This window comes from Hippopotamus amphibius, chromosome 13 (genome assembly GCF_030028045.1).
Source record: "Hippopotamus amphibius kiboko isolate mHipAmp2 chromosome 13, mHipAmp2.hap2, whole genome shotgun sequence".
Taxonomy (NCBI): Eukaryota; Metazoa; Chordata; class Mammalia; order Artiodactyla; family Hippopotamidae; genus Hippopotamus; species Hippopotamus amphibius.
In genome coordinates this window covers 6,689,161-6,716,721 of record NC_080198.1, presented here as the reverse complement: position 1 = coordinate 6,716,721, position 27,561 = coordinate 6,689,161, and the positions used below count along the sequence as shown (strand labels likewise).

The following is a 27,561-nucleotide window of genomic DNA, read 5'->3' as shown; positions in this document are numbered from 1 at the left end:
TAGCTTTGAATGAAAACTAATGAATAATATTACTGTTTAAAATAATAAAAATTGTAAACTGAGATATTCGACTGTAGGAGATTGGTTAAGTAAATTAGGTATAGCCACATAATGGAATATCATGTGGACATTAAAAATTATAAAGAGGATTGTTTAATACAAATCATTAATTGAAAAAGAAGCTAGACTACAAATCTGTATTTACAGTTCCAGTCAGTATTTTGTTAAAAAGAAGAAAGATACATACATACATGTTTACATAGATACATATATATTTGTATATCAGTGGTGGACATCTCTCAATGAGATGTTTAGGTAATTTTTATTTTCTGCTTTTTAATACGTGCTTTTTCAGGGTCTTAGATGTAATAATAGTAAACTTGAAGATTTATCTTTAAAAATTTATGCTTCTCCTGAATGACTCACACTAGATGCTTTGTGTCCTGACTAAGTCTTTTTTAGCAGTTAAATTTGACTATAGTCAGCAAAGAATGAGAATGCTGTCAAGAAGAGGAGCCAGAGGTGGTCCAAAACTTAGATATAGGAGGCTGGGAAGAAGGCAGAGACTGTCATTTTAGGGGAAATAATACTGGGGAATTATTTATAATAATTTGTTATAAATATTAACAAATAATTATTACTAAGTATTTTATTAATGATAATACTACTAATACTGAGCCAACTTCTCTTCATCCATAATGGTTTTCAGAACTTTCACAAACATAATCTAATCTCACCTTCTGTGTTTCCATAATGGTAAAAATACTTGCTTTTTTTGGGTACTTATCACCTTGATGTAATTAGTTTTTTACCTTTTAAAAATACTCAATTTGTTAAAGTTTGTTACCTTTATTTTTTTAATTGTTTACATAAAGAGCTGCTCTCCAGACCTTTCTTCCTCTCTAAACCCTCCCCAGATGTAACCCCTAACAGTTTAGTGCCTCTTCTTCTAGACATCTTTCTCAACATACGTAAGCATATGTCTCATGCTTTTTTTTGTATCACCTGTGTGTCTAGCACAGTGCGCAACGCATGCTAAGTGTTTAGTGAATATTGACTGAATGGCTGAGATGTTATATGCAGTATTGGTGCTTGTTGCTGTGTAAGTCAAAAAGGCTACGTTCCTAACTTCTCATCCATCCGAATACTTAGCGTGAACAGCGATGGAATCAACATGCCTCGACTCATCATCAACCAGCTGAAGTGGCTTGACAGAGTTGTGGACAGTAAGGTAGGCGTGGGGACGTTCTCTGTCTCTTGGGCTTAGAGAGTGTACTTTACACGCTTAACAACCAGACTTTTGGAATTTTGCAGGTTTTTTTCCTCTCTAAACAAAAAATTCATATTTTTCTATTTGCTAGCTTTTTTAGCTTTCATAATTTGAAAATCATGGTTATTTCACCCCTTAAATTTTTCCAAAAAAAGAAGTGTATCTAATAATGATGACTGGATGTCATTTATTAAATAAATTAAATATTTGGAAGGAATTCAGTAACTTCTCAAAGTACAGAGATTATTATGTTTTATTTCTCAAAAGCAATGAGATCCGAAACAATCCTACTTTACTGTAAATGTGTTAATTACATATTGAGGACAGTTTCTTTGGAATTATGTTGTTATTAAGCACCTTGGTAAAGTTGAATCTGTTTTGAGCCTAGTGCTTAAGCCCCATTTCTTTTCAGAGTTCCTAAGTCATTTTCCTAATTTTTGTCAGATATTCAAAGGCTAAATCTTTATTTGAAAGAACATGAGTTTTGAAGCCTCATCTGGGCTGGAATTTTGGGTCTGCCGCTTATTAGTTGTGTATCTTTGAGCAACACATATCCCTACATTTTAAAAATGGGAATACAGCTGTGAAAATTAAGTGAAATAAAGATATTAGAAAAGAGAGGAAAAATGCAAGAAAAACTCAATTGTTGGACTTCCCCGGCAGTCAAGTGGTTAGGACTCCATACTGTCACTGCTGAGTGCCCAGGTTCAATCCCTGGTTGGGGAACTAATATCCTACAAGCCGCGTGGTGCTGCTAAAAAATTAAAAAAAAAAAAAAAAAAAGATATTAGATAATATGCCATCCAGCTACTTTTCTTCTATGTACCATCTCATGTGTGAAAATCTTTGGGTCATTTACCTCTGATTTTAGGCTTTGAGCCTGAGTGTGTGTGTAATTGTCATATTGTACACAGAATAATCCCAGCTCTACATTTCATGAGTGGGAAGTCTTTCTCTATACTGTGTTACAATTCTAATAGTCTCCTCCACTGCAGGATCTCACCACCAAGATCATGCAGCTGATCAGTATTGCTCCAGTGTACCTGCAGCATGACTTTGTCACCAGCCTGCCTGAGATCCTAGCGGATTCTCAGCATGCTGATGTGGGGAGAGAACTCAGGTGGGTAAGCACCGTGTTGCCATCTTGAGCAAGGCTTCACTCTGGGAGCCTTATCACTGTGGTATAAAAAGAGTAGTAATAATGTGTTTCTTTTTGTATAAAAGAGGATGATACCTATCTTCCTAGGGTATGGACTTTGACTTGCTTTTCTAATAATGAGTGTATATTTGAGTAGATCCATATACTTTCTTTTCTAATAACAAGTGTATATTTGGGTAAACCTGTATACTTTGCTTTTCTAATAATGAGTATGTATTTGAGTAGATCCATATGTCTGTTGTGAATATGAAGTCTGACTTAGGATTACGTATATAAACTTGGTGTACGGAGACATAAACATGTCTTGTTTTGTTGGCATTTCCTCTACCCAAGGGTGTCCTCAATCAAGACTGCACATCCAAGTTGTTTTGTGGAACTTATTGAACATCAGCGTTCTTTGGTCCCTAAATGATTCCTTCTAATGCACATTGCTGTGTCGGATCCATTGCAGAGATCCATTACTGACTAACATTTACGTGAAAAATACTAATTGATAGGGCAGTAATGAAGAAGGGGAGAACAATATCCCTGCATAATTTTATTTCTGTTTTAATGCAACCGTGTATCCTAGAAGTAGTTAAAAACTTCAGTTTGTAATACCTCCTTTTCTATAGTTGTCAGTAAAGCTATCCAAAAATGCCCAGTGGTTTCTTGCCTTTGTGCTTTTGGGCAGGATTCTCCTGTGTCTAGCACTATACCCCACACTTTGCTGGTCCTTTTGTATACTCTCTTAGAATGAATCACTGTCCTTTTCTACTGTGTGCTACTGTAGCACCCTACACATACGTCTATCATATTTATCACACTTCATTGTAATTATTGTAGGTTGTCTTTTTCCTTTTCTTGGGAAGTATACGTACGAAACTCAGTAGTGGTTTCCTCTGAGTAGTGGTGATGATGAGGTAGGGCTTCTTGTTTCTACTTTGTTCGTTATTTGAATTTTTCAAAATGAGCATGTATTTTTTTTTTAATCAAGAGAATTTTAATGAAACATACTATAAATAGGATTTAATAGGAACTAAGTATATCCTCTCTTCCCATAGCTTGGGTGATTTTTCCCAAGTCATTATTTGCCTAGCTCTGTTAAAAGTTGGAAACTTCTCTCTTTCCACTATTCATAGTGACCTTCTAACAGAGAATACTCCACTCACCGTACCAATCCTGGATGTCCTTTCTAGCCTCCGACTTGAGCCGAAGCTCCTGACTAAGGTAGGGAGGACTCTGCTCTCAAGAAACAGCCAGCTTTCTCACCTCCCAGAACCAGTGTCAATCAGTGATTGCCTTGGACCAGTCGTATATAATGAAAATTTCATTTTGAGATAGTGCTGAGTAACATTTGTTTTCTTTTTTCTTTTTGATGAATTTCATATGCCCTACTATGATAGATTAACTGCTCGTTTTTAATCAATAAGTTTTAGTGGAAATCTTCTGGATTGCCTGCATATTTACAAACTGCTCCCATAGCAATAACAACTTTTTATGCCTTCCTCTAGCCAGTGGAAAATTCAGGCTCCAAAATGTAAGATAATAACACTTTCACATTTATCATCTGTCTGTTTTTGAAGAAGCTGTAGTGTTAGTAGTTGAAAGCTTGTAATTTGGAAAAAAAATAAAATGAAGTGTTTTCCTTCCAAAATTACAAGTGAGAAAACTGAGTGAGAAAAATAATTTTTCTGATTTTACCTAAGTAGTCAGTGCTATATTGAAGTATTAACATGAAAATATGTAAGGTTTTTGTGCTTTTTATGTTTAGGTCCGCCAGTTAGTGATGGGTAAGCTGTCATCTGTCACATTGGACGATTTACCTGTGATCATCAAGTTCATTCTTCATTCCGTAACAGCTACGGATGCACTTGAGGTACCCTATTGTTTCCCAACAGACGCTGTAGGCAGCTAGATCCTGGAGAGTACAGAGGATAGCAGTGATGCCCTTGTGAAACTCAGCAGTCAAAAAAAGACTAATCAAGAGGGAGATACATCAGAATAAATATTTAAGTTAATAGGTTCCAATTGTTCTTCTCTGTCCCCAAACTAATTGATAATGCTGATTAATCCAGGTAGCATTCAAGGGAGAGAATGGAGCTACTAGCCAGACTAGTTGTTCTGTATAAGCTGCTACAATTTATATTTGCTATTTCAGTGTAATGCCTCAAGGAATTCTGGAATTTTTAAAGAGCATGACATACTATACTCTCATTAGCTATTTTCATCAACTGTCTTTTTCAAATGCCTTGTTTTAACAATACATTTAATTTAATGGTTCTTCTTCCTTAGTCTTGCAGGAGAATGTTATGGTTCTTCTATTGAAAGAATGGATTGTGCCTATTTGCTATGAATGAGCAAAACACGTAGCTAATATGTATTTGCCGTAGGTAATTTCCGAGCTTCGAGAGAGGTTGGATCTGCAGCATTGTATTTTGCCATCACTATTGCAGGCTTCTCAAAGCAGGTGGAAAAATAGAGGACAAACAAGGTATAAACTCATGGACATTTACCACCCTTTTTCTCACGTAGGCAAGGAAAGTTTTCTGACATTTATCCTGAAGCCAGGACATAAGATCTTAATACTTAAAACTACAAATAACGGTAGTAATATTACAACCATGTACTACTATGCACTGTACGGTTTTTCAAGTCATATTTATATGTGTAAGTATGTATATGTGTGTATATGTACGTATGGGTGTGTGTATCCCCTTGCTGTGCAGATCAATACCAGATAGGCTGCCGTACAATTTTATTAGCTATTTTACACATGAAGTTGTGACTTGTTTTAAGGCACATGGCTAGTAAGCAGGAACTCAAATCTTACAGATTCCTTTCTGGTAAGTGGAAGAATGATTTTTTTTCCTTCTGCTACTTGTAGTTCTTCAGGAAATCAAGAAAACAGTGGTGAAGACTGTGTTATTCTTCTCTTTGATGTAATAAAGTCAGCTGTTAGATATGAGAAAATCATTTCAGAAGCTTGGATTAAGGTGAGTGAGATCTTTGAACACTGAGGAAGAAATGAGTGACAATCAGGGACAGATGTATAAATAAAGGTAGGTTGAAATAGAAGTCTTAACAGTCAATCAAGTAGAAATAATGTTGGTCACCAGATGGGCAGATTGGTTCTTAAATAAGAGAACAGAGCAAGCTGAATATGGCAAAAAGTGTTCTTAGGTGTTAAAATATTTTCATGACCCTTGTTTTTCCAGGCAATTGAAAGCATCACCTCAGTGTCGGAACACAAGGTAATGTTCATGTACTATGAATATTAAGTATTGCAGATGTAAACTTAGTAATATTGATTGGCTTTCCTTCCTGCTATTTTCCCTGGCTCCTTCTAGTCATCCCTTCTGTGCCTTTTGTAGCTGTTCTAATAAACATTAGCTCTCTGAGGAAGATGATCTGAAGGGGTGACTCGCCAGATGGTCTTTATTCTGGCAATAAAATGAAATAAAATATCCATGAGGGGAAATAGTAACATTCCAAACAGGCATAATGAGTTGCAGTCAAAGAAGCAGAGTCCCCACCCATGAGGAGGTGAGGACTAGAGTCACTTGGGTCATGAGTTGGGTATTCGGGTCCCTCTGTCTGTCTGATTGCCCTTCCTCTCACCACATGGAATTGTCAAGATTTCATGTTTTACTTTCCTTTACCTGACAAAAGTGAGTCAAACAGTCCATCTACTGTTAGCGCAATGGTGCTGAATCTGTCTTAACTCTGGAGATATTTTTTTCAGTCAAGAAGCTAGATGATTTTTTGTATACTGATTGGTTCCCTTTAAGGATTTTCTTTAGTTGGGATCTCTTGTTTTGTGGGGTTTTGTTAGTTGGATTATGCAGTTGTTGGATGACTATTTTAAAAGCTGTTGTGATAGTCAATAAAACAGTGAAAAACGCAATAATTTTTTTGTGGTGACTGGGTTTGTAGGGGTAGGGAATCTAAATATCCAAGACAGTGGTTTTATTATTGCATAACCCTTGGCCTCCTGCTTAGCTATTTTTGCAGATTTCTAATCATTGTGTAAATATAATTTTGTATTCTCATTTTTTTTCTCTTCACCTTGTATCATAAATATCTTGCATGCTTCTGCATTGTCTTTTTTTTTGCTGCACCATGTGGCATGCCAGATCTTCCCCAACTAGGATTCGAACCCGTGCCCCATGCTTTGGGAGCTCAGAGTCTTAACTACTGGACCGCCAGGGAAGTCCATTTATTGTCATTTTTAATAATTGTATTCTGTTCTGCTATAATCTATCACAATTTTGGCGTTTGAGTTGGGCCTTCAGTGAAGGAATGTCTCAAGTAATTTGTTGTTTTTGTTTTTATTCATTAGAACATCTAACCTTTAATAATGTATATGTCCTTGTTAATCAAGATATAATTGACATATATTAGTTTCAGGTGTACAGTGTAATGATTTGTTACTTGTATATATTGCAAAATGATCACCACAATAAGTCATTAATGTCCGTCACCATACACAGCTACGGTTTAGTTTTTACTTGTGATGAGAACTTTTAAGGTCTACTCTCAGGTATTATTAACTGTGTTCACCATGCTGTACATTATATCCCCCTGACTTATTTATTTTATAACTAAGGTTTGTACCTTTTGACCCCCCTTTACCCATTTCACCAACTCCCTGCCTTCACCTCTGGTAATTACCAATCTGTTCTCTCTGAGTTCATTTTTGTTTGTTTTATTTTTTAGATTCCACATATAATTGAAATTTTACAGTATTTGTCTTTCTCTTTCTGACTTATTTGACTTAGCATAATGCCCTCAGGGTTCATCCATGTTGTTGCAAATAGCAAGATTCATTCTTTTTTATGGCTAAATAATATTCTAGAGAGAGTGTGTGTGTGTGTGTTTATCACATTTTCTTTATCTGTTTTGTCAATGGACACTTGGGTTGTTTCTATGTCTTGGCTATTGTAAATAATGCTCTAATGAACATCAGTTGCAGATATCTTTGTGAATTAGTGTTTTTGTTTTTTTTTCAGATAGATAGCCAGAAGTGGAACTACTAGATCTATAGTATTTCTATTTTTATTTTTTTTGAGGAACCTCCATACTGTTTTCCATAGTGGTTGCATCAATTTACATTCCACCAACAGTGCACAAGGGTTCCCAATTCTCTACATCCTTGTCAACATATGTTATTTTTTTGTCCTTTTGATGATAGCCATTCTAACAGGTGTGAAGTGATATTTCGTGGCTTTGATTTGTATTTCCCTTTGATCAGTTATGTTGAAAATCTTTTCATGGAGGTTGGCTATCTGTATGTCTTCTTTGGAAAAATTTCTTTTCCGATTTTCTGCCTATCTTTTAATTGGTTGTGGTGCACGGGCTTAGTTGTTCCGCGGCATGTGGGATCCTCCCCACCCGGGGACTGAACCCATGTCCCCTGCACTGGCAGGCGGATTCTTAACCACTGCACCACCAGGGAAGTCCCCCAGTATTTTCCTAAAAAATACCAGTGGTTAATAATTGTGGCACTCTATTTCTCTGAAAAATATTTATGGGTTTTATGAAAATGTAGGTACTCCCATGAGAGTCTGTTGAGCAAATGAGTATTCTTTGTTTGAATGGGGAAAAGTGGAGACCTGTTGTTTTGTTGTAGTAAATGTACTGCTTTATTAAACTGTTTTCCTATTGTTGCATATTTATTGACAACAGATCCTTGACCTGGCAATGCTTCTCATCATCTATAGCACCAACACTCAGACAAAGAAGTACATTGAGAGGGTGCTAAGAAATAAGATTCGATCAGGCTGCTTTCAAGAAGAGCTGCTACAGGGTACATTCTATATTCATTACTTGGTAAGTGTCAGAGAATCAGACAGCATTAGTCTGAAAGTTATAATAGAGAGGTTGTTTTAACCTTTCCTACCCAGTGTGGGCATCATGACACCACCACATCTGCTGGGTGTAGATCTTTGACAGGGAGCTCAGTATATTTCAAAACTTAGTAGGATTATTACTTACCTTGATTGAGACATTATGATGTTAATAAAACCAAACCAAGATTGGTTTTCATCTTTTTAGCAAAAAAAGTCACAAAATTGGTTTTACTTACTCAAACCCCCAATTCTTTTTTATAGGAAATATTGTAATTCAGGTGTTCTAATTACATACTTATGTAACTTCATTTTTAACCATTTTCCATTTTTAAAATGGAAAACTTTACAGCTCCCTTATAAAATGTCATGTTTTTAGTTTTAGTCCATTGTTCAAGCCCATTGAGACTTTTGAATCTTAATTTTATATTAATCATTTTAACTGTCTAGCTCTCTGTAATCTGCAACTTTGACAAACTTGCCTTTTGTATCCTGTTTTAAGTAGTTTCTAAAAACCCGAGTATAACAGGATCAGAGGAATGCTAATAGAGACATAATTTTTTATCTATTGAACCATCACTATTTAGCTATTCAACACTATGCCCCTGAGGTGATCATTCCTGTTAAAATATAAACCATTGAATTGGAATTTTATAACCTAGGAATGGTGTTTTCCAGGTGAATATTCAGAATATTAACAGTGTATACCTTCTTAGAAAACTGGATGAACCAGAGGTTTGGGTCTTGACTTAGGAACTAATGAGAATATATAGTTGGGTCTTGACTTAGGAACTAATGAGAATATATAGTTAGGTCTTAAGACTTTATATTTAGGAATGGATTTAAAGTTTGTATTATTTTATCTTACACTCCTTTCTGTGCTTATTTCTGCTATGATATGTGTTTTGGGCTATAATTTTGCATAGGGCAGAAACCATATATAATTTTTTTATTGCATTTTCCTCAGTAAAGCATTATACCCATTTCATTGTTTAAGATTTTTTTTCAGTGTGGTGATATCAGTAAAGAAACTGGACTTAATAATTGGTTATTTATTCTGGTTCCATTAATGTCCACCTACTACCTTCTTGGTAGGACATGATTAGTTCTCCTCTTGATGTTCTTTAGAAGAAATCAGTTTAATTAGCATTGAACCTTATAGACTGATTTCATGTTATAACCAAGGCAGAGCAGGCCTGCTATATCCCCAGGGAGGCAGAATGATTAAGTGAGGAAATTGGGACTTAGAAGATCTGGATTCTAGTTTCAAACTGGGCAGATAGGAACAGATTACCAGCTGTTGGGCTTGTGGTTTAACTTCTTTGAGCATATAGGTCAATTCTTATCTTACAAAGATTAAGATACCTTAAGTTAAAATGAGAATTGGAGAGAACTCTGACATCTTGAAAGGGTTAGCAGTTGCAACTCTAGATGCTGTGATAACTAAGTTTCTTCCACAGCTTAATTTCTCTCTACTCTTCCCTCCTCAAGGTTCTTAAGGATGTTTGTCCATCCATTTTGTCGCTGGCTCAGAGTTTGTTGCACTCCCTAGACCAGAGCATAATTTTGTTTGGCAGTCTCCTATACAAATATGCATTTAAGTTTTTTGACACTTACTGCCAGCAGGTATGTTGAAATGTTTATTTTGGGAAGGAGGGAATAAGAAAAAGGAAAGAAATGCAATCCCAAGTGACTTGCATGTGATCTGATGTTTTTACTTCTTCTTGGTTGGAAGGCATTGAAGGAGAAAGAACTCTGAACTGGGAGTTGGGAAAACTTGGTTCTAGTTCTAGTCTCAAAATGAAGAGGTTGGACTTGAGGATCTAACTCTGTGTTTTGAGGTCTAAAATTCTCTGAGTCTAAAATAAGGTCCAGCTCCAGTCTACTTCAAACAAACATTGGCTTAGAGGGCTGGGGTTATCATGGAGTTCTCACAGTACAGGAATGGCAGTTTCAAACTTAGCTGCAATTAATCAACTGCCAGTTGATCCTGGAGTTGTTTTCTAGAAAAAAGTGTGGTGAAAAGAAATGAAGGAGAAATGCCTGAGGGCCTAACTTTGTTCCCATGAACATGAGACACCAGATTTAGTAGCACATATCCAACAGGGAGGGCCGTACTTGTGGAAAGTGATTACGAAAACAAAGAACAAAGCGTCTTATTTTATATTGTTTATATTTGCTATACGTGTATTAAGAGCATTAAAGCACATTTGAATGGAACTTCAAAAAATAAAGACAAAGTTTTTAAAATTTAATGCAGAGCTATGGACTCGGCTGGCATGAGATAGCTACTGCACTTGAGAAAACCATGTGAGTCAGTGTGGAGCAGCAGTATAAAGGAAAGGGAGAAGAACATCTAAGACTTTTGGGGGGAACCATTTTAATGTCTTAGAGACAACATCATGACCCATGTTTACTTGAAACCTACAAGTCTAACTTGTAAAAGCCTTTAGCTCCTTGAGTGCCACCTTTTCAGTAAATTTCAATAGAGTAAGTATGACCACAACTTGATGGGTAATATTTAACCCAGATGAGGAAAAGAAAGAGAAAAGACTACACCAGGAAGCAAAATCAGGAGGGTTTAGACAGTGTTTACTGGTAAATTATGGGAAATTAATGAAGACTGGATGGTAGTGTAGTTAGAGTGACATAATCCTAAACCTCCTGAATCTAAGGTTAATGAAAACTGGTTAATAGAATTAGATGATGGGGTTAGGTGGGTTGGGATTTTAACCAAGTTGAGATTGGAGTGGCCTCGGGCATGAACCTCTTTTAGATGGCCACGCCATATTTAGCTTCACACTGTCTTATGGACTCTTCTCCGTATAGGAAGTGATTGGTGCCCTAGTGACCCATATCTGCAGTGGGAATGAAGCTGAAGTTGATATTGCATTGGATGTCCTCCTAGAGTTGGTAGTTCTAAACCCATCTGCTATGAGGCTGAACGCTGTCTTTGTGAAGGTATCTAGTCCTACCACTGACCTATATTGAATCATTTTTCTTTCTTGTATATATCTGAGAGACATCTGATATCTGTTAGCAGCGATTTATTTTGTACTGTAGATATTGAGCATTATAATTGGTAGAAGCGGGTGGGTTGGAGGTGAGGTGGTGGGGCAGATAATAGAAAAAAATAACTCATCTATCTGTGTATTGATTCATTCAGCAAATTCTTGTTTTTACCTAATTATGTGCCAGGCTCTATTCTGGGTGCTGTGGGTATAAAAGTCTTTGCCTTTGGCAGAAAGTAAGATACATAAGTAAGTCACTATAAATACATGATGAATTCTCTAATAAAGATAAAGTGCTCTAGATATACCAGAGCAGGAATAATTAATTTGGCCTAGGAAACTGGAGAAGTCTTCAAAGAAGAGATAACATTTGAGTGATTCTTGAAGGATAGGAGAGATTTGATAAGAAAAAGGGAAGTACATCTAGGCAGAGAACAGTTTGAACAGAAGCAAATTTACACCCACGTCCATGGCGTGCCTCAGGGATGACACGTAGATTAGCATGGTTGGTGAATAGGGTAAGGTGAGCGGTGGTGGGAGGTGAGGACGTGAGACAGGGCCAGATTATGAAGGATCTTAAATGCTATGCTGAAGAGTTGCAACCTTATTTTGTGGACAAGAGGGAGCTGTTACAGGTTTTTATTGGGGATTTGACATAATCAGATCTGGGCTTTGAAAGATTAGACCCTGTTATCCCCATTTTAGGGATGAGAAAACTCAGGGTTTGCCTGAGGTCAAAAAGTAAGTAGTTCCCTTGTGACTTTCCATATCTGTAGAGAATGAATAAGTAATTAATGGAATAGAAGCTGAGAAATAAGGTCAGAGACATAACTTTTGGCAGAATATTGTTTTCACTAAGAAAAGGAGAAGTGTGGAGAAAACGAATAGGGAGAAGTAGGAAGAGGTGTGTTAGGATGACTAAGCAGAACATCAACGCTTTGGGTGCTGAGCCTAGTTTTAGAGAACTTGAGCTTTTGTGGAACAGATGCCTAGCTATCCATGTGTGCCTCTTATGAGGATTTTAATTTTTTTATTTAAAGGAAGAAAATGCAAGTTGGTAATTGCATCTTCGGCATGTTTTTCTCCCAGGGCATTCTAGATTATCTGGATAATATGTCCCCTGAGCAAATACGAAAACTCTTCTATATTCTCAGCATGCTGGCATTTAGCAAACAGCATGAAGCCAGCAATCACATCCAGGTAAGAGGCAGTGTGTTGAGAAAGAATCTTTTAAGCCTCTTCAGTTGAAATTTTCTGAACAAAATTACTGCAGCTTGTGTAGTAGTAGAAATAGAGTACATAGCTGTAGTCATAGCATTTGTTCATTCTTTTCTTACTACAACATTAGATGCCTACTGTGTGCCAAGCTCTGAGATGATAGATGTATATTAGACCTACTACCCTCAAGGAGCTTTGTCTGTTAGGGTGGAAATGAGTCTGCAATCAGCTAATTACGAAACTGAGTAAGAAAAGTCATTCAGGTACTGTACTGAGTGCCATGGGGACACAAGGAATTCCCTTGTTCACTAACGAACATCTCCATCTAATGTGAACTCCACCTGGGCCTGCTCTCATTTGTGGATGCCATTCACTGAAAAAGCCAGGCAAAGGGACTAAAGTAAGATTAGGTTGGCATCTTAATTCATAGCTCTTTTGTATCTTTGGTGCCGCCTTGTGGCAGTAATCCATACTGGCCTGTGACTGAACAACCAGCACTTTTTTTTTTTTAACTGAAGTTAAAAAATTGGCTAGGTAATATACACGCATGGTACAAAATTCAAAAGGTATAGAAAGGTAGTGAAAAATGGTTGCTCCGTCTCAGTCCTCTAGACATCTGGTTCTCTAAAGGCGATCACTGTTACTAGTGTATAGCTTTCTGAGATGCTCTGAGCATTGACAAATTTGTATTTACCTGTGTACCTATATTCCATACCCTACACTCTTATTCTGTGTATTGCTTGTTTCATTTAGCAGTATAGTTTGAAGATTTCCTCATGTCAGTAACAAGAGAGCTACATCATTATTTTATTTTTTAATTATGGTAAAATATACGTAGATAAATTTTACTGTTTTAACCATTTTTAAGTGTACAACTCAGTGGCACTAAGTACATTCACAGTGTTGGGCAACCATCACCACTATCCATCTCCAGAACTTTTTCATCATCCCAAACTGAAGCTTTGTGCCCATTAAGCAATAACTCCCCATTTCCCTTTCTCTACACGCTGGTACCCTCTAATCTACTTCTATGAATTTGCCTGGTCTAGGTACTTCATTTAAATAGAGTCATACAATATTTATCCTTCTGTGTCTGACTTATTTCGCTTAGCATATGTTCACAGTTCCTCCATGTTGTAGAATATATCAGAACTTTATTCCTTTTTATGGCTGAATAGTGTTCCATTGTATGTATAGGCTGAATTAATTTATCCATTCATCCGTTGATGGATATTGGCTTTTTTCCACCTTTTGGCTATTTTGACTAATGCTGCTATGAACATTGGTGTACAAGTGTCTATTTGAGTCCCTATTTTCACTTCTCTTGGGTGTATACCTAGGAGTGGAATATCTGAGTCATATGATGATTCTGTGTTTAACATTTTGAGGAACCACCAAACTTTTCCGCAGTGGCTACACCATTTTGTATTCCCACGAACAGTAGAGGGTTCCGATTTTTCTACATCCTCGCGAATACTTATTTTCTGTTTACTGTACTACTGTGTGTAGAGTGGTATCTCATTGTGGTTTTGATTTCCATTTCCCAGATGACTAATGATGTTGAACATCTTATTGTGTGCTTATTGGTCCTTGTATATCTTCTTTGGAAAAAGTCTATTCAAGTCCTTTGCTCACTTTTTAAATGGATTATTTTTTGTTGTTGACTCGTAGGAGTTCTTTATATACTCTTGGTATTAATCCCTTATCAGATATATGATTTGCAAATTTTTTCTCCCATTCTGTGGATTGTCTTTTCAGTCTTCATCGTGTCCTTTGATGCAGTTTTGATGAAGTTCAATTAATCTATTTTTTTTTTCTTTTGTTGCTGCTGCTTTTGGTATCATACTTTAAAAAAAATTTGCCAAATTCAAAGTCATGAAAAATTTCCCCTATATTTCTTCTCAGAGTTTTATAGTTCCAGCTCCTAAATTTAAATCATTGATTCACTTTAAGTTAATTTTTACATATGGTATAAGGTAAGGGTTCAGCTTCATTTTTGTGTGTATGGATATCCAGCACCTTTTGTTGAAAAAACTATCTTTTTCCATTGAGTGGTCTTGGTACCTTTGTGGAAAATCAATTGACCATATGTGTGAGGGTTTATTTCTAGGATCTATTCTGTCTGTTGGTCTGAATGTGTGTCCTTATGCTGGTAGCACACTCTTGATTACTACAGCTTTGTAGTAATTTTGAAATTGGGAACTGTGAACCTTCTAAACTTGTTCTTTTTCAAGATTGTTTTGGCTATTTGGGGTCCCTTGAAATTCCATATGAATTTTAGTATGGGTTTTTTCTATTTTTGTAAAAAATGCTGTTGGAATTTTAATAAGGATTGCTTTGAATGAGCATACCATCATCTTAACAATGTTCAGTCTTCCATTCCATGAACATGGGATATCTTTCCATTTATTTAGGTTGTCTTTACTTTCTTTCAGCAATGTTTTGCAGTTTTTAATATATGTCTTTTGTGTCCTTGGTTAAATTTATCCCTAAGTACTTTTTTCTGTTTGATTACTTTTGCCTGAGCAGCCAACAACATTATGATAATTCACATCCATATCAAGCAATTGTCATAGCAGTTACAATAATAGCTGTTATTATTGAATGTCTACTGCATGTTGGGCACTGTTGTAATTTGTTTCTTTTTTATTTTTTAAACATTAAAAAAAATTTATTTATTGGCTGCATTGGCTTTTTGTTGCTGCACAAGAGCTTTCTCTAGTTGCAGCGAGCAGGGGCTACTCTTCGTTGCAGTGCACAGGCTTCTTATGGCTGTGGCTTCTCTTGGTGTGGAGCATGTGCTCTAGGCACGCGGGCTTCAGTAGTTGTGGCACATGGGCTCAGTAGCTGTGACTTGAGGGCTCTAGCTCAGGCTTAGTAGTTATGGCCCATGGGCTTAGTTGCTTTGTGGCATGTGGGATCTTCCCGGACCATGGATCAAACCTGTGTCCCCTGCACTGGCAGGTGGATTCTTAACCACTGTGCCACTAGGGAAGTCTCCATAATTTGTTTCTGATGCTTGCAAAATCTTTCCCATTTTATAGATGAAAAAAATTGAGACTCAGGGGCTTCCCTGGTGGCGCAGTGGTTAAGAATCCGCCTGCCAATTCAGGGGACATGGGTTCAAGCCCTGGTCCAGGAAGATCCCTCATGCAGCGGAGCAGCTAAGCCTGTGCGCCACAACTACTGAACCTGCGCTCTAGAGCCCACAAGCCACAACAGTTGAGCCCACATGCTGCAACTACTGAAACCCGTGCACAGCAACAAAGACCCAGTGCAGCCAATAAGTAAAAAATAAATAAATTTAAAAAATTGAGACTCAGAAAGATGAAATGACTCACCAAAAACCACACAGTTAGTAGATGATAGAACTCTTGCTATTCTAGCTTTTTTGGCTCTAATATTTGTAGGTTCTTTTGCTGTACCATTCCAACATCTTCATCTTTATCATTGTTTCCTTGCAGGATGACATGTATCTGGTGATACGAAAACAGCTCTCTAGCACCATATTCAAGTACAAGCTCATTGGTATTATTGGTGCTGTCACCATGGCTGGCATCATAGCAGCAGACAGGTATGCATAGAAATTCTGTTTTCTGTAGCTCGTGGTCAATTAATCAAGTTGTTGTCTTACAAAATAAAGTGTTATATTGTGTAGACATCATTATAACAGAAGACATTAAAACTGTAATAAGAGAAGTAAGCAAATGTTTGTTGCTACTTTTCCATGTTCCTTCTAATATTGACTGTATATACTGCATATAATTTTTACAGAATTGTGATCACAGTTGTTACATTCTGATGGTTTAAAACTAGGGATTGCTAAAAAATTAAGTTCTAGAAATGTTTCTACAAAAGGGGAACGCTGATCCTCCTGGGATACATTTTTCTGTATTTGCTCCAGTCCTAGGCACTAGACAATACAGGTTTCTCCATCGCTGTTTTATTCCTGTCTGCAACACCGTGTTTGATATAAATAAAGTCTTCCTGTGGATTTTTCCCCCCTTGCAGTTTGATGCCACAGTTGTAATACCTAGAAGAAGCTTGGGGCTTGATAAGTTGTTACCATTGTGAAATGACATTGGAATTTAGTTCTTGCTTCTTGGAAATTATTTGTCATGAATTCCTGGGACCTCAGGAAACATTCTTAGAGTCAGCATTAGTAATCCATAGAGGCTGCATAGTATACTGGTCAAAAGTTCATTCTTTGGAGCCATACTGCTTGCCTGGGGTCAAATACTGGCTCCATTATTTATTAGCTGAATGATCTTGGGTGTAAGTTACTTTACCTCTCTGTGCCTTTGTATTCTCACATCTGTGAAATAAAGATATTAATAGTATATTTACCTCATAGAGTTGTTGAGAGCATTAAATAGAACAATGCCGAGTGCTTGCTCTTATGATTTTTACTGATTTAGTGTACCCTTAAAAGAATCTAAGATAGCCATTGTTTGCTCTAATCCACATTTTGTATGGCCTAAATCAATACTTGTCTGTGCTTTCATGCACTTTTATCTCTACCGTGATCCCAGGGAAGGCAAATTTCTTAAATGTATTGCCAGTTGTTGCAAAATACTACAAAAGTGAATCTACAATAATCTGTTTTTAGCAGTAGATCTTCCAGTTTGACTCCAGGGAGAGGAGACCTGAGCAATGAACAATGCGCACAGGTGAGTTCTTGTTGTGTAGTTGGATATGTTTATGAGTAACTGAAGAATTGTTTCTGGTCACTGTCACCTTACCAGAAAGAGTGTTTCTTTTTTCAAAATATGTTTTCCTGAACTCATAGCTTTTGTAATTTGTACGACTCTTTTGGCCTTTAGAATCCACTGTCTTGGGTATTTTAGTTCTGTATCTGTCTAATCTCCCTAATTAAATTGTAAGTTCCTAGAGAGCAAAAAAGATGGGCTATGTTTGAAGAATAGCAGATTGACTGGAGCATAGGGACAAGTAAGTGTATAACTGGTGAGTTGGAGATAAAGCTAGTTCAGAGAGAGAAAACAGAGGGCTTTGAATGTGAATCAAGACATTTTGATTTAATTTTTACACAGAGGTAGTTCTTAAGAGTTTCTTAGCATAGAAACAGCATAATCCAAGCTTTGCTTTAGAAAAATTAATCTGGTTCCTGTGTCTGATGGATCAGAAAAGAGATGAGATTCAAAAGAGATGGATTGGTCAGGAGACTTAGGAAAAACCTCAGCTGAGAGTCAGTGATAAGAACTTTGCCAGTGAAGTTGGAAAGGGAAAAACTTACTGCTGAATGGGGTGAATGGTGTTTAACTAGGAAGCATTGGCAGCCCAAGGACTGGACCATTCTTTCTCTTCAACTGCTCCAGGTGACCTCCTTGCTACATTTGGTTCGTTCCTGCAGTGAACAGTCTCCTCAGGCCTCTGCACTTTATTATGATGAATTTGCCAACCTGATCCAAGGAGGAAAGCTGGCTCCAAAAGCCCTGGTAAGGCCAAGTATCTTTTCTTAAAGCAGTGAAGCATGAGGGCCGCTTTACTATACATTCTTCAGACCCTTCTCTCTGTTGTGCTGTAATCTTCCTGTGAGCTCTCCCGCATTCTGATTGTGAAGGCTGTTCTGATGCACTCTGCCCCAGGCCTCTCCTCTGAGCCTCCTTCACAGACTAACAATAATAATAGCGAGGGTGAGGCTGAGGATCATGTGGTTGATGATGTTGTTGAAAGCCACCATCTGCTCTGTGCCAAGCACTGTGTTAAGCATTTTTCTTGTGTTATGTCTATTCTACATCCAAATAATGAGATATGCATTATTGTTCTTTTCAGAAATGAGAAAACTGAGGCTTTAGAAAGGTTGATAGTTTATTTAGGGCTTTACAGCACATACACCCTGGGCTACACAGCCTTTTTTGTTTGTTTGCTTCCTGAAGGAAGGGGTTGGGCAGACCATCTTTACTGATTTCCAAGATGCCTTTGTGGTGGATGTCTGTGTTGTTCCAGAAGGGTAAGTACTGTTTACCCACTGACATGGTTGTACTGGTAAAGAAATTATGTCAGTTATATCAATAACTGGTACAAACCTCAGAATGTCTTGACCTCAGCCAAGTCTAGTCCACTTCCACAACTTCCCTCCTCCCAACCCCAGCACCTCCAGCTCCAGAATTGCTAAAAGATTCCCCACTTGTTCTTTCTCCTCTCTCTCACTTCTCATAATAGAGGAGATTGGTTTGTTCTAGTGCTTTCTCTCATAAACTTGCCATACCCTTGAGTTGGGGCATCGGATTCTGGGTTCTTTCCACAGTGACTATCCATTTCCTGTGAAAGCTTTCTACGGACTAGAAGACTATGATGGTTGTGATGGGATTGCCATCAACCTCCTGCCACTGTTGTTCTCTCAGGACTTTGCGAAGGATGGGGGTAGACTGACTTCGCAGGAATCAGGCCAAAAGTCAGTACACTTTTTCTTCTCTAAAACCTGTGTTGGTATTTTGAATGTTCACAGGGAATGCCACAGTTCTTGCAGTCTGTTGATTAAAAAGGATTTCTCCCAAGACAAGGTGGTATTTGGATGGGTTACCAAAAATGGGGCACACTCCTTGTTTTCTCCCGGACCTTGGGATTGGGATGTGCATTGTGTCATGACAGCCAACAGATATTCTGTGAGGCTGTTTCTCTTTCTATTCCTTTTTCCCACCCATGAATGTGTTTGTCTACCTCTGCCACTCTTACATCCTCCTTCTGTCTTATCTCCACTTTCTCCTAACAGATGGGCATTCACTCTACTTACCTCTGTCTTCCTCCAATTCAGTTCTTTCTTTATTTGCTGAGCATCCATTACATTTCTTGTCGTATGTTCTTAAAAGTAACCACTTACTTTGGGCAAAACTCCTTAATTATAAGGTTGGGCTCCCTATAAATGTAGACTAATATGTTTATAAACTGTGGTCTAAAAATGGACTTTTCCTTCCTAGATTGGTTTCTCCGTTGTGCCTGGCTCCCTATTTCCGGTTACTGAGACTTTGTGTGGACCGACAACATAATGGAAACTTGGAGGAGATTGATGGTTTATTAGGTATGGGTTGAAGTTATCAGATCCTTTCTTCTTTGTAGCCTTTCTTTGGTAAACTTAGGGAAGGGGCAGAGCGGTACATGTGTACGTGGGAAGGAATTTTCTAACTTCACAGAGACTTTTAAATTGTATTTGTTGACTGCTGCATGACTTGGAAGTATTTTTGAGACTGATCAAAGCTTGACCTTCAAACACTAGTTAAAGGGGAAAGTAAGTAGAAGGAGAGCTAGCTCTAGGGGCAGCATCCAGGTTCTGTTGACTTGAACTGAAGGGGATTAGAAATGTTTGTTCTTCTCTTTCAGATTGTCCTATATTCCTCACTGACCTGGAGCCTGGAGAGAGACTGGAGTCCATGTCTGTTAAAGAGCGTTCATTCATGTGTTCACTCATATTTCTTACTCTCAATTGGTTCCGAGAGGTGAGCAGAATTACTAGGACATCTCACTTACTGTCTGTAGTTTCTCTTGGAAGGAAACTATTTTCTTGGTTCCCACGAAACTCCTTAAAAATTGTCCACCAACCACTAACCCCTGTGTGTTTCTCGAGTGGTTGTATCACACCCTTCCCTAATCATATGCACCTCCTGATGTAGCCAAATCAAAATACTTAGAATTCACTTAATGTTGCCCATGTTTTACTACCTCCAAGCCTTTTCACAAGAATCTGCTTCAGCCTGGAATAACTTCACCTTCTCCACTGTGAAAATACTATTCCTCCTTACATAGGTATGCCACGTAATGTTTTGATTTAGTGAGATCAAGTGAACGATAGTTTTCACCTTCCTTTAGAATATTTTTGTGCTTAATGCACAATAATAATGAAATATAATGAAAATGAAATCCTGAAAATGACAGTAACATCTTACATCTGTATCACACTTCCTTTCTCATGCATGTTATTTCTGAGAATTCACTTGAATTATCTCTTCTTATCCTGACAGTTATATTATGATGCAGGCAGGATGGGTATTATTATCCTCATTTTACACATATGGAATTGCAGGTACAGAGAGTTCAAAGTCATTAAAATTTACCCAACACACATACCAAATGCTGGGCTAGTTTCTTTATTCACACTTAATCCATACAACTGCATTCCAATTTTATAGTTGAAATAAAAGCTCAGAAAGATTAAAGTCAAGGTCTTGGCCAAGGTCACACAACTAGTAAGTAGCAGACTAGGACATGTTTCACCAAAGTGTGTACTCTCTAGATACTGTGTTGTTTCACCTTTTTGCTTAACGAGAAATAAGAACCAGGATTAAAAGTTAGATTTCCTCTATTGGCCCAGGGCTCTTTTTCTCTACAGCACCTTGGCCTTGCTGAAAACACTTTGATATTTCTCACTTGGCTCACAGATCCTGTCACTAAACAGCTTTTTTAGCCCTTGCTGAATAACGCAAACAAGGTTAAAATCTGAACAGTTGATTGTGAGAATATAATTTGTACTTCCTCAGGTTGTAAATGCCTTCTGTCAGCAAACGTTGCCCGAGATGAAGGGGAAGGTGCTCACCCGGTTAAAGCACATCGTAGAGCTGCAGCAACTCCTGGAAAAGTACTTGGAAGGTGAGGGAAGGGTCCTGTATTATAGCCCTCCTGGGCAATGGTGAGGAGATAGAAGACTTAGCTTTTAAGCCAGACTCAACGATAGCTGCCCCCTACTCATGTGGGGCAAGAAAATGTTTGCTTAACAAAAATTTAAAAAAATGAACACATCCATTTTCCTCCCATTGTTATCTCTAGGAGCCCTTGGTGCTTAAGAAAATAAAAGATATAAAACATTGGTTGGGCTTTTGTAAATTACATTGCTTCTTTGGATGTCAAACTTCCAGTGCCCTTTGCCTTCATGAACATCATTATGAATACGGAGTAAAGCTGAGAGGCCTCTTAATACCTGCTGACCGTTAAGAAAACTTGTTATTTTAAAGTACTAGCTTGATTCTCTGGGGAAAACATGGAGCCTCTCTCAGGCCCTCATCTAAATAATTGTGTATAAAACAAATTTGCTATGTGAGCAAATTTTGCTAATATCTTTAGATTTTAAATGTAAGTTAACTTATTTTTAATTCTTGTCTGTGTGGATGTTTTATATCATTATTTAGAATGGTTTTGTGTTAATTGATCATAGTTAATGTGATATTCCTATAAGTTATCTTTGGCCATTTTACTATGCCAAAACGATTAATGTCAGATGACCTGAATGCACCTTACAGGCAGTCAGCCATGCGTGGTAGTTCTGGAAGCTAGTTTTGAGCTAAGCGGGTGATTAGCATTCCAAGTCTAACAGTGGTATATTGTTGGTATACATTGAGCTTCCTGCTTTCTGTTTCAGTCATCCCAGACTATGTTCCTCCCCTTGCAAACTTTGACTTGGAAAGTTTAGAAGTAACACCTCATACCAGTACTGCTGTTTCAGCAAAAATCAGAACACAAGGAAAGATAGGTGAGTATGTTCTTTTCTTCTTTTTCTGTGTCTCCCCGTGGGCCATGTTGAATTGACTTAGAAGTTATATGCATCAAGGCATCAGTAATTGGAGAGATTATATAATTGAACCCTTTCTTTGGCATGCTTATCAATGAACTATAATTTAGGGTTATAAAATTACCTTCTCTATCTCTCGGTAGTCTTCAGTAGATTGTTTCTTGAAGGCAGTGATATTTAGCAAACATGATTATTGATTATTTGAATCACTTATGTCTTCTTGAAACATAAGGAGGAAGGAAACGAAAAGCAGATGGTGGCAAAACATCCTCCCCTGATGCACTTTCAAAGGAGGATAATTCAGAATGCGACCCTACACCATCTGATAGGAGCCAGCTGGAAAAGGTATTGGAATGACTGGTATCTATGAGGATGTGTGACAGCCCAGTGAGATTAGCAAAGGGTCAGCATTATCCTATGTATTTTACAGGGAAAAAAATCAGGGAAAAGAGAGGCAAACAAACTCTCCTGGGCCCTAGAATGGGCCTCTCAGTAGCAGAGTTTGGGTTAAACTCCCAAGTATTTATCACTATCACATACAGGTTTTTCTAATTGTTTTCTTGATTGCATTACTCTCTTTCACACCCCAGGAGTATTATCAAATTCTGTCTTTGGATGTAGTTCTAGGTTTACTTCTTTTAGCCTCTTTCCTCTTTTGATCCTAGATTATTCACTTCTCCATGAATTGAGGTAACATGAACTGCTTAGTGCAGTTTCTTTTTTTTTTTTAAGAACTTTTTTTGAGATACAGTTAACATACAATAAACTGCATATATTTAGAGTGTACAATTTGGTATCCCAATCTCCCAATTCATTCCCCCCAACCCCCCTGCTTTCCCCGCTTTCCCCACTTGGTGTCCATATGTTTGTTCTCTACATCTGGGTCTCTGTTTCCGCCTTGCAAACCAGTTGATTTGTACCATTTTTCTATATTCCGCATATAGGTGTTAATATACGATATTTGTTTTTCTCTTTCTGACTCACTTCACTCTGTATGACAGTCTCTGGGTCCATCGTGTCTCTACAAATGTTCCAATTTTGTTCCTTTTTTTACAGCTGAGTAATATTCCATTGCATATATGTACCATGTCTTTTTTATCCATTCATCTGTTGATGGACATTTAGGTTGCTTCTATGTCCTGGCTACTGTAAATAGTGCTGCAGTGAACATTGGAGTGCATGTATCTTTTTGAATTATGGTATTCTGTGGATATATATTTAGTAGTGGGATTGCTGGGTCATATGGTAACTCTATTTTTAATTTTGCAAGGAACCTCCATACTGTTCTCCATAGTGGCTGTATCAATTTACATTCCCACCAACAGTGTAAGAGTGTTCCCTTTTCTCCACACCCTCTCCAGCATTTAGTGTTTGTAAAGTTTCTGATGATGCCCATTCTGACCGGTGTGAGGTGATACCTCATTGTCGTTTTGATTTGCATTTCTCTAATAATTAGTGATGTTGAGCAGCTTTTCATGTGCCTCTTGGCCATCCATATGTCTTCTTTGCAGAAATGCCTATTTAGGTCTTTTGCCCATTTTTTGATTGGATTGTTTGTTTTTTTGATATTGAGCTGGGTGAACTGTTCATATATTTTGGAGATTAATCCTTTGTCTGTTGATTTGTTTGCAAATATTTTCTCCCACTCTGAGGGTTGTCTTTTCATCTTGCTTATAGTTTCCTTTGCTGTGCAGAAGCTTTGAAGTTTCATGAGGTCCCACTTATTTATTTTTGTTTTTATTTCTGTTACTCTCAGGGGTGGATCAAAGAAGATCTTACTGTGATTTATGTTGAAGAGTGTTCTTCCTATGTTTTCCTCTAGGAGTTTTATAGTTTCTGGCCTTTAATCCATTTTGAGTTTATTTTTGTGTATGGTGTTAGGGAATGTTCTAATTTAATTCTTTTACATGTAGCTGTCCAGTTTTCCCAGCACCACTTATTGAAGCAGCTGCCTTTTCTCCATTGTATATCCTTGCCTCCTTTGTCATAGATTAGTTGACCATAGTTTATCTCTGGACTTTCTGTCCTGTTCCATTGATCTATATTTCTCTTTTTGTGCCAGTACCATACTGTCTTGATCACTGTAGCCTTGTAGTGTAGTTTGAAGTCAGGAAGCCTGATTCCACCAGCTCCGTCTTTCCTTCTCAAGATTGCTTTGGCTATTCGGGGTCTTTTGCCTTTCCATACAAATTGTAAAATTTCTTGTTCTAGTTCTGTGAAAAATGCCATTGGTAATTTGATCGGGATTGCATTGAATCTGTAAGTTGCTTTGGGTAGTAGAGTCTGCTTAGTACAGTTTCTTAATATAGATGCTTAATAAACAGTAGGTCCTTTTCCTGTAATTGTACCACTCACAGAGTGGGTTTGTGAAATTGCCTAAACCACCTGGATCCCAATTATTTCTGTTTTTTAGGTACTCTTTATTGAGTGTTCGTTATGTATAACTCCTCTAATCTTCCTAAAAACTCAAGCTTAGTATTGATATCTATATTTAAGAGATGAGGAGACTAAGACCCAGAGGGGATAGGTGACTTGCCCAAGGTTGCACAGTTAATAAGTCCTTGAGCAAGGATTTGAAGCCAAATCTTTCCTGCCCCTAAGCCCATAGTTTTCTCTACCACAGCATAGTGCCTTGATTTGTCTAATAGTTCATCCCTAAGTGGAAACCAATCAAGAGTCTCAAGGTGTGACCTGTATCTCAATATTACAATAGGTGCTCTGTCTCAGGAATGTTTAGGGACTTTGGTAAAAGGCTCTGATGAAATGTAACTTTTTTGCATAAAATAAATGTACAATTGCATTTTGAAATCTTCATTTAAAATTAGATTAATATAGAAGCCTTATTCTGTTGTTTACTGGTACTTTCTTCCCAGGAATCCAAAGGGAAAGAAGAAAAGACATCAGTGTCATTACAAAATTACCACGCTTTTTTCCGAGAGCTGGACATTGAGGTCTTCTCTATTCTGCATTGTGCGCTTGTGGCCAGGTTCATCCTAGATACTGAAATGCACACGGAAGTAAGTGACAGAGCTGAGATCCCAGAACTTAATCTTATTTCAGAAAGTTCCTCAGTTCTATTCTTATTTCAGAAAGAGCACAGTGACACTGGGAAAAGTTGGACTCTGGCTTCCAAAGCCTTTCTGTGTGAAAATGTGGATGAATAATCATCCTCATCATCGTGATGTTTATAAACCTAAGTTTTTTTATAGTGCGTTAGGCATTACAAAAGATCGTGCTAATGATGTGATCCTTACCTTAGGTTACTAATAATAAGCTCTTTAGATTACTTTTGTAGAGCAACACTGTTCTGGTATATAGTTACTCGGTGCTCTTTTCACTTTTTCATAACATTTGTTCAGTGTCCCTGAGATGTTTGTCAAGGCCTTTTTTGTATTTGCCACTCAGCTAGACATTAGCAATTCAGTAATACATACAGCATGATGCTTGCCTTCAAATAGCTCATAATCTAATAAAGGAAGGAGACAGCTAGCAGTACATGCTATATTGATGGTCTAAACCAAGTATCAGTGAAACTGAGGAGAGAATGGTATTTATAATGAAGTTGGAAGTAGAGGACATTTACACAGAGAAGGTACCTTTTTATGTGGCATTTCGCCAGCGAGTAGAGTTTTTCCAGGTTAAAAAAATTTTTTTGAGCAATAGCATGGATTAATCATTTTTTTATCCCAAGGTACTTAGGAAATGCATCACGGGTCCACAGCTGGAAGGATACACCAGAGGCATTTATTTCTGGAGAAAAAGTGTGTGTTCTAAAACTATACTGCCTCATTCCTATTTAATAATTTTAAATTTTGTTTTACTTAAGAAATGCATCACTTTTTGATTTGTTGACAGCACAACAGCCATTTATATGAGGTGGGGGAAATTTCCTCCCTTTTTTCAGTAATGGACAGATTCTTCACCTATTGGAATGAGTAAACATGAAATGTGTCCCCGCAAAAGATGGCTAGGACGTGCTGGGAATGACTCTTTCCTTCCTCCTTGTGATAGGCTACAGAAATTGTGCAACTTGAGCCCCCTGAGCTGCTTTTCTTGCTGGAAGATCTCGCCCAGAAACTAGAGAACATGCTAACACCTTCTGTGGCCAGGAGATCCCCTTTCCTCAAGGTTAGTACAGGCAGGAGCACAGGCTCTGGCCTTAGTGGATTTGGAAACAAGGAAGTCTTAGTAGTGAATAAGTTGTTACTTTTCTCTGGTGTTGTTTTTGGGTAGCATGGTTGTAGCCCCGTTGCCAGCGCTTGTTCACCTTGCTTTAGAAAGGAACTCTGAAACAGAGAAAAAAAAGCCATCCAAAACAGAAAATGTATTTCTAAATGCCCTGAGCATTTCTGAATCTGTTTTTTGCTTGGATTTTGGTTTTTACACCCTCCCAAACTAAGCCCTTGCCCAAGCCTCAGCATAGTAGTTGGCTGTCTAGAGAAGTCCGGAACCTTGAGTGTGTATCTAATGCATGAACGCTTGTAGCATCTGGGGAAGCAATTGGATGATATAAACAACAAAATGTGTAAGTTTTAGGTGTAAATGTTTAAAATTAGTATATCCAGTTACTTGCTTCTTTCTTCTTGTACTTACTGTTTGCTCTACATTCTTATCAGCCTAAATGATTTCTATTTTTGTGTGAGCTTTATCTCATTAGTAATTTTGGGTGTGTACTTCTCAGACACTGTCTGTACTCTATGAAAGCCAATATCTTGGTTATTTGAAGATTGAGCGAGTTCCCTCTGTCAAAATATATTCCTAATTTCTCCTATCTGCTCTACCTGGTGACACAAGGTTTGATTCAACTCCGTAACAAACTCTTAGTTTCAGAGAAGCTATCCAACAGTTTCTTCCCCGGTAACTCTGATTTTATTATAGAGCAAAGGAAACCGGAATATTGGATTCTCACATCTCCACCAGAGATCTGCCTCAGAAATCGCTCATAGTGTTGTTCAACTGCTGACCCCCATGTGTAACCATCTGGAGAACATTCACAACTATTTTCAGGTCAGAAGCCTATCTTATCATTATAGAAACTTAAATATCACTAAATGAACAAGAGATTTCATTTTTGGCTGAGAAATATTGAAGGAAAATGAGGGCAATTGCTAAAGCAACAGTCTTTAAAGCATTTTTCCCCCATAGTGCTTAACTGCTGAGAATCATGGTGTAGTTGATGGACCAGGAACTAAAGGTCAAGAGTACCACATAATGTCTTCCTGCTATCAGAGGCTACTGCAGATTTTTCATGGGCTTTTTGCTTGGTAAGTATGTGGCAAGTACAGTAGGTAGAGATAATCAAGTATGTCCTTGCTTCTACTTTCTGCCTTTCATTCCCAAGGCATTGAGGTGTAGAAAAGGAGGAAAGGGCTCCAAAATGTTATGTAAATATGGTGCTTATTCTTTCTGGAGTGTTTTTGTCTGCATCATTTCATTTGGTCTTACATGCTCTGTGTCTTACAGAGTCGCTATTACTAACTCACTTGAAAATCAGATAACTTGCTTTTGGCTAACCTGTAATAAATCTGGCCGTCTGATTCTTAGCAAGTTTGCTGTGG

The 27,561-nt window shown here is 37.7% G+C and overlaps 1 protein-coding gene across 7 annotated transcripts in view; it reads left to right on the top strand.

The window, feature by feature from the left end:
- FANCD2 (FA complementation group D2) overlaps nt 1–27,561 on the top strand; it is a 49,300-nt gene that overhangs the window by 7,221 nt on the left and 14,518 nt on the right. For 5 of the 7 annotated variants that reach the window (XR_009048846.1, XR_009048845.1, XM_057706565.1 and 2 more), the window contains 25 exons: nt 1,153–1,231; nt 2,266–2,390; nt 3,551–3,638; nt 4,183–4,287; nt 4,802–4,902; nt 5,296–5,404; nt 5,627–5,662; nt 8,097–8,240; nt 9,749–9,883; nt 11,087–11,218; nt 12,358–12,468; nt 15,951–16,060; nt 17,096–17,156; nt 17,823–17,942; nt 18,384–18,457; nt 18,755–18,901; nt 19,425–19,525; nt 19,825–19,940; nt 20,979–21,087; nt 21,854–21,964; nt 22,236–22,348; nt 24,877–25,020; nt 26,015–26,131; nt 26,882–27,010; nt 27,149–27,267. Coding sequence is in view for 5 of the 7 variants with exons in the window: in XM_057706565.1 (XP_057562548.1) it covers nt 1,153–1,231; nt 2,266–2,390; nt 3,551–3,638; nt 4,183–4,287; nt 4,802–4,902; nt 5,296–5,404; nt 5,627–5,662; nt 8,097–8,240; nt 9,749–9,883; nt 11,087–11,218; nt 12,358–12,468; nt 15,951–16,060; nt 17,096–17,156; nt 17,823–17,942; nt 18,384–18,457; nt 18,755–18,901; nt 19,425–19,525; nt 19,825–19,940; nt 20,979–21,087; nt 21,854–21,964; nt 22,236–22,348; nt 24,877–25,020; nt 26,015–26,131; nt 26,882–27,010; nt 27,149–27,267 (2,736 nt within the window). In the remaining 2 variants the exon portion in view is untranslated. Of the gene's footprint in view, nt 1–1,152; nt 1,232–2,265; nt 2,391–3,550; nt 3,639–4,182; nt 4,288–4,801; nt 4,903–5,295; nt 5,405–5,626; nt 5,663–8,096; nt 8,241–9,748; nt 9,884–11,086; nt 11,219–12,308; nt 12,469–15,950; nt 16,061–17,095; nt 17,157–17,822; nt 17,943–18,383; nt 18,458–18,754; nt 18,902–19,424; nt 19,526–19,824; nt 19,941–20,978; nt 21,088–21,853; nt 21,965–22,235; nt 22,349–24,876; nt 25,021–26,014; nt 26,132–26,881; nt 27,011–27,148; nt 27,268–27,561 lie in introns of those variants that run through there. The other 2 variants (XM_057706564.1, XM_057706566.1) reach the window with 2 other exon arrangements.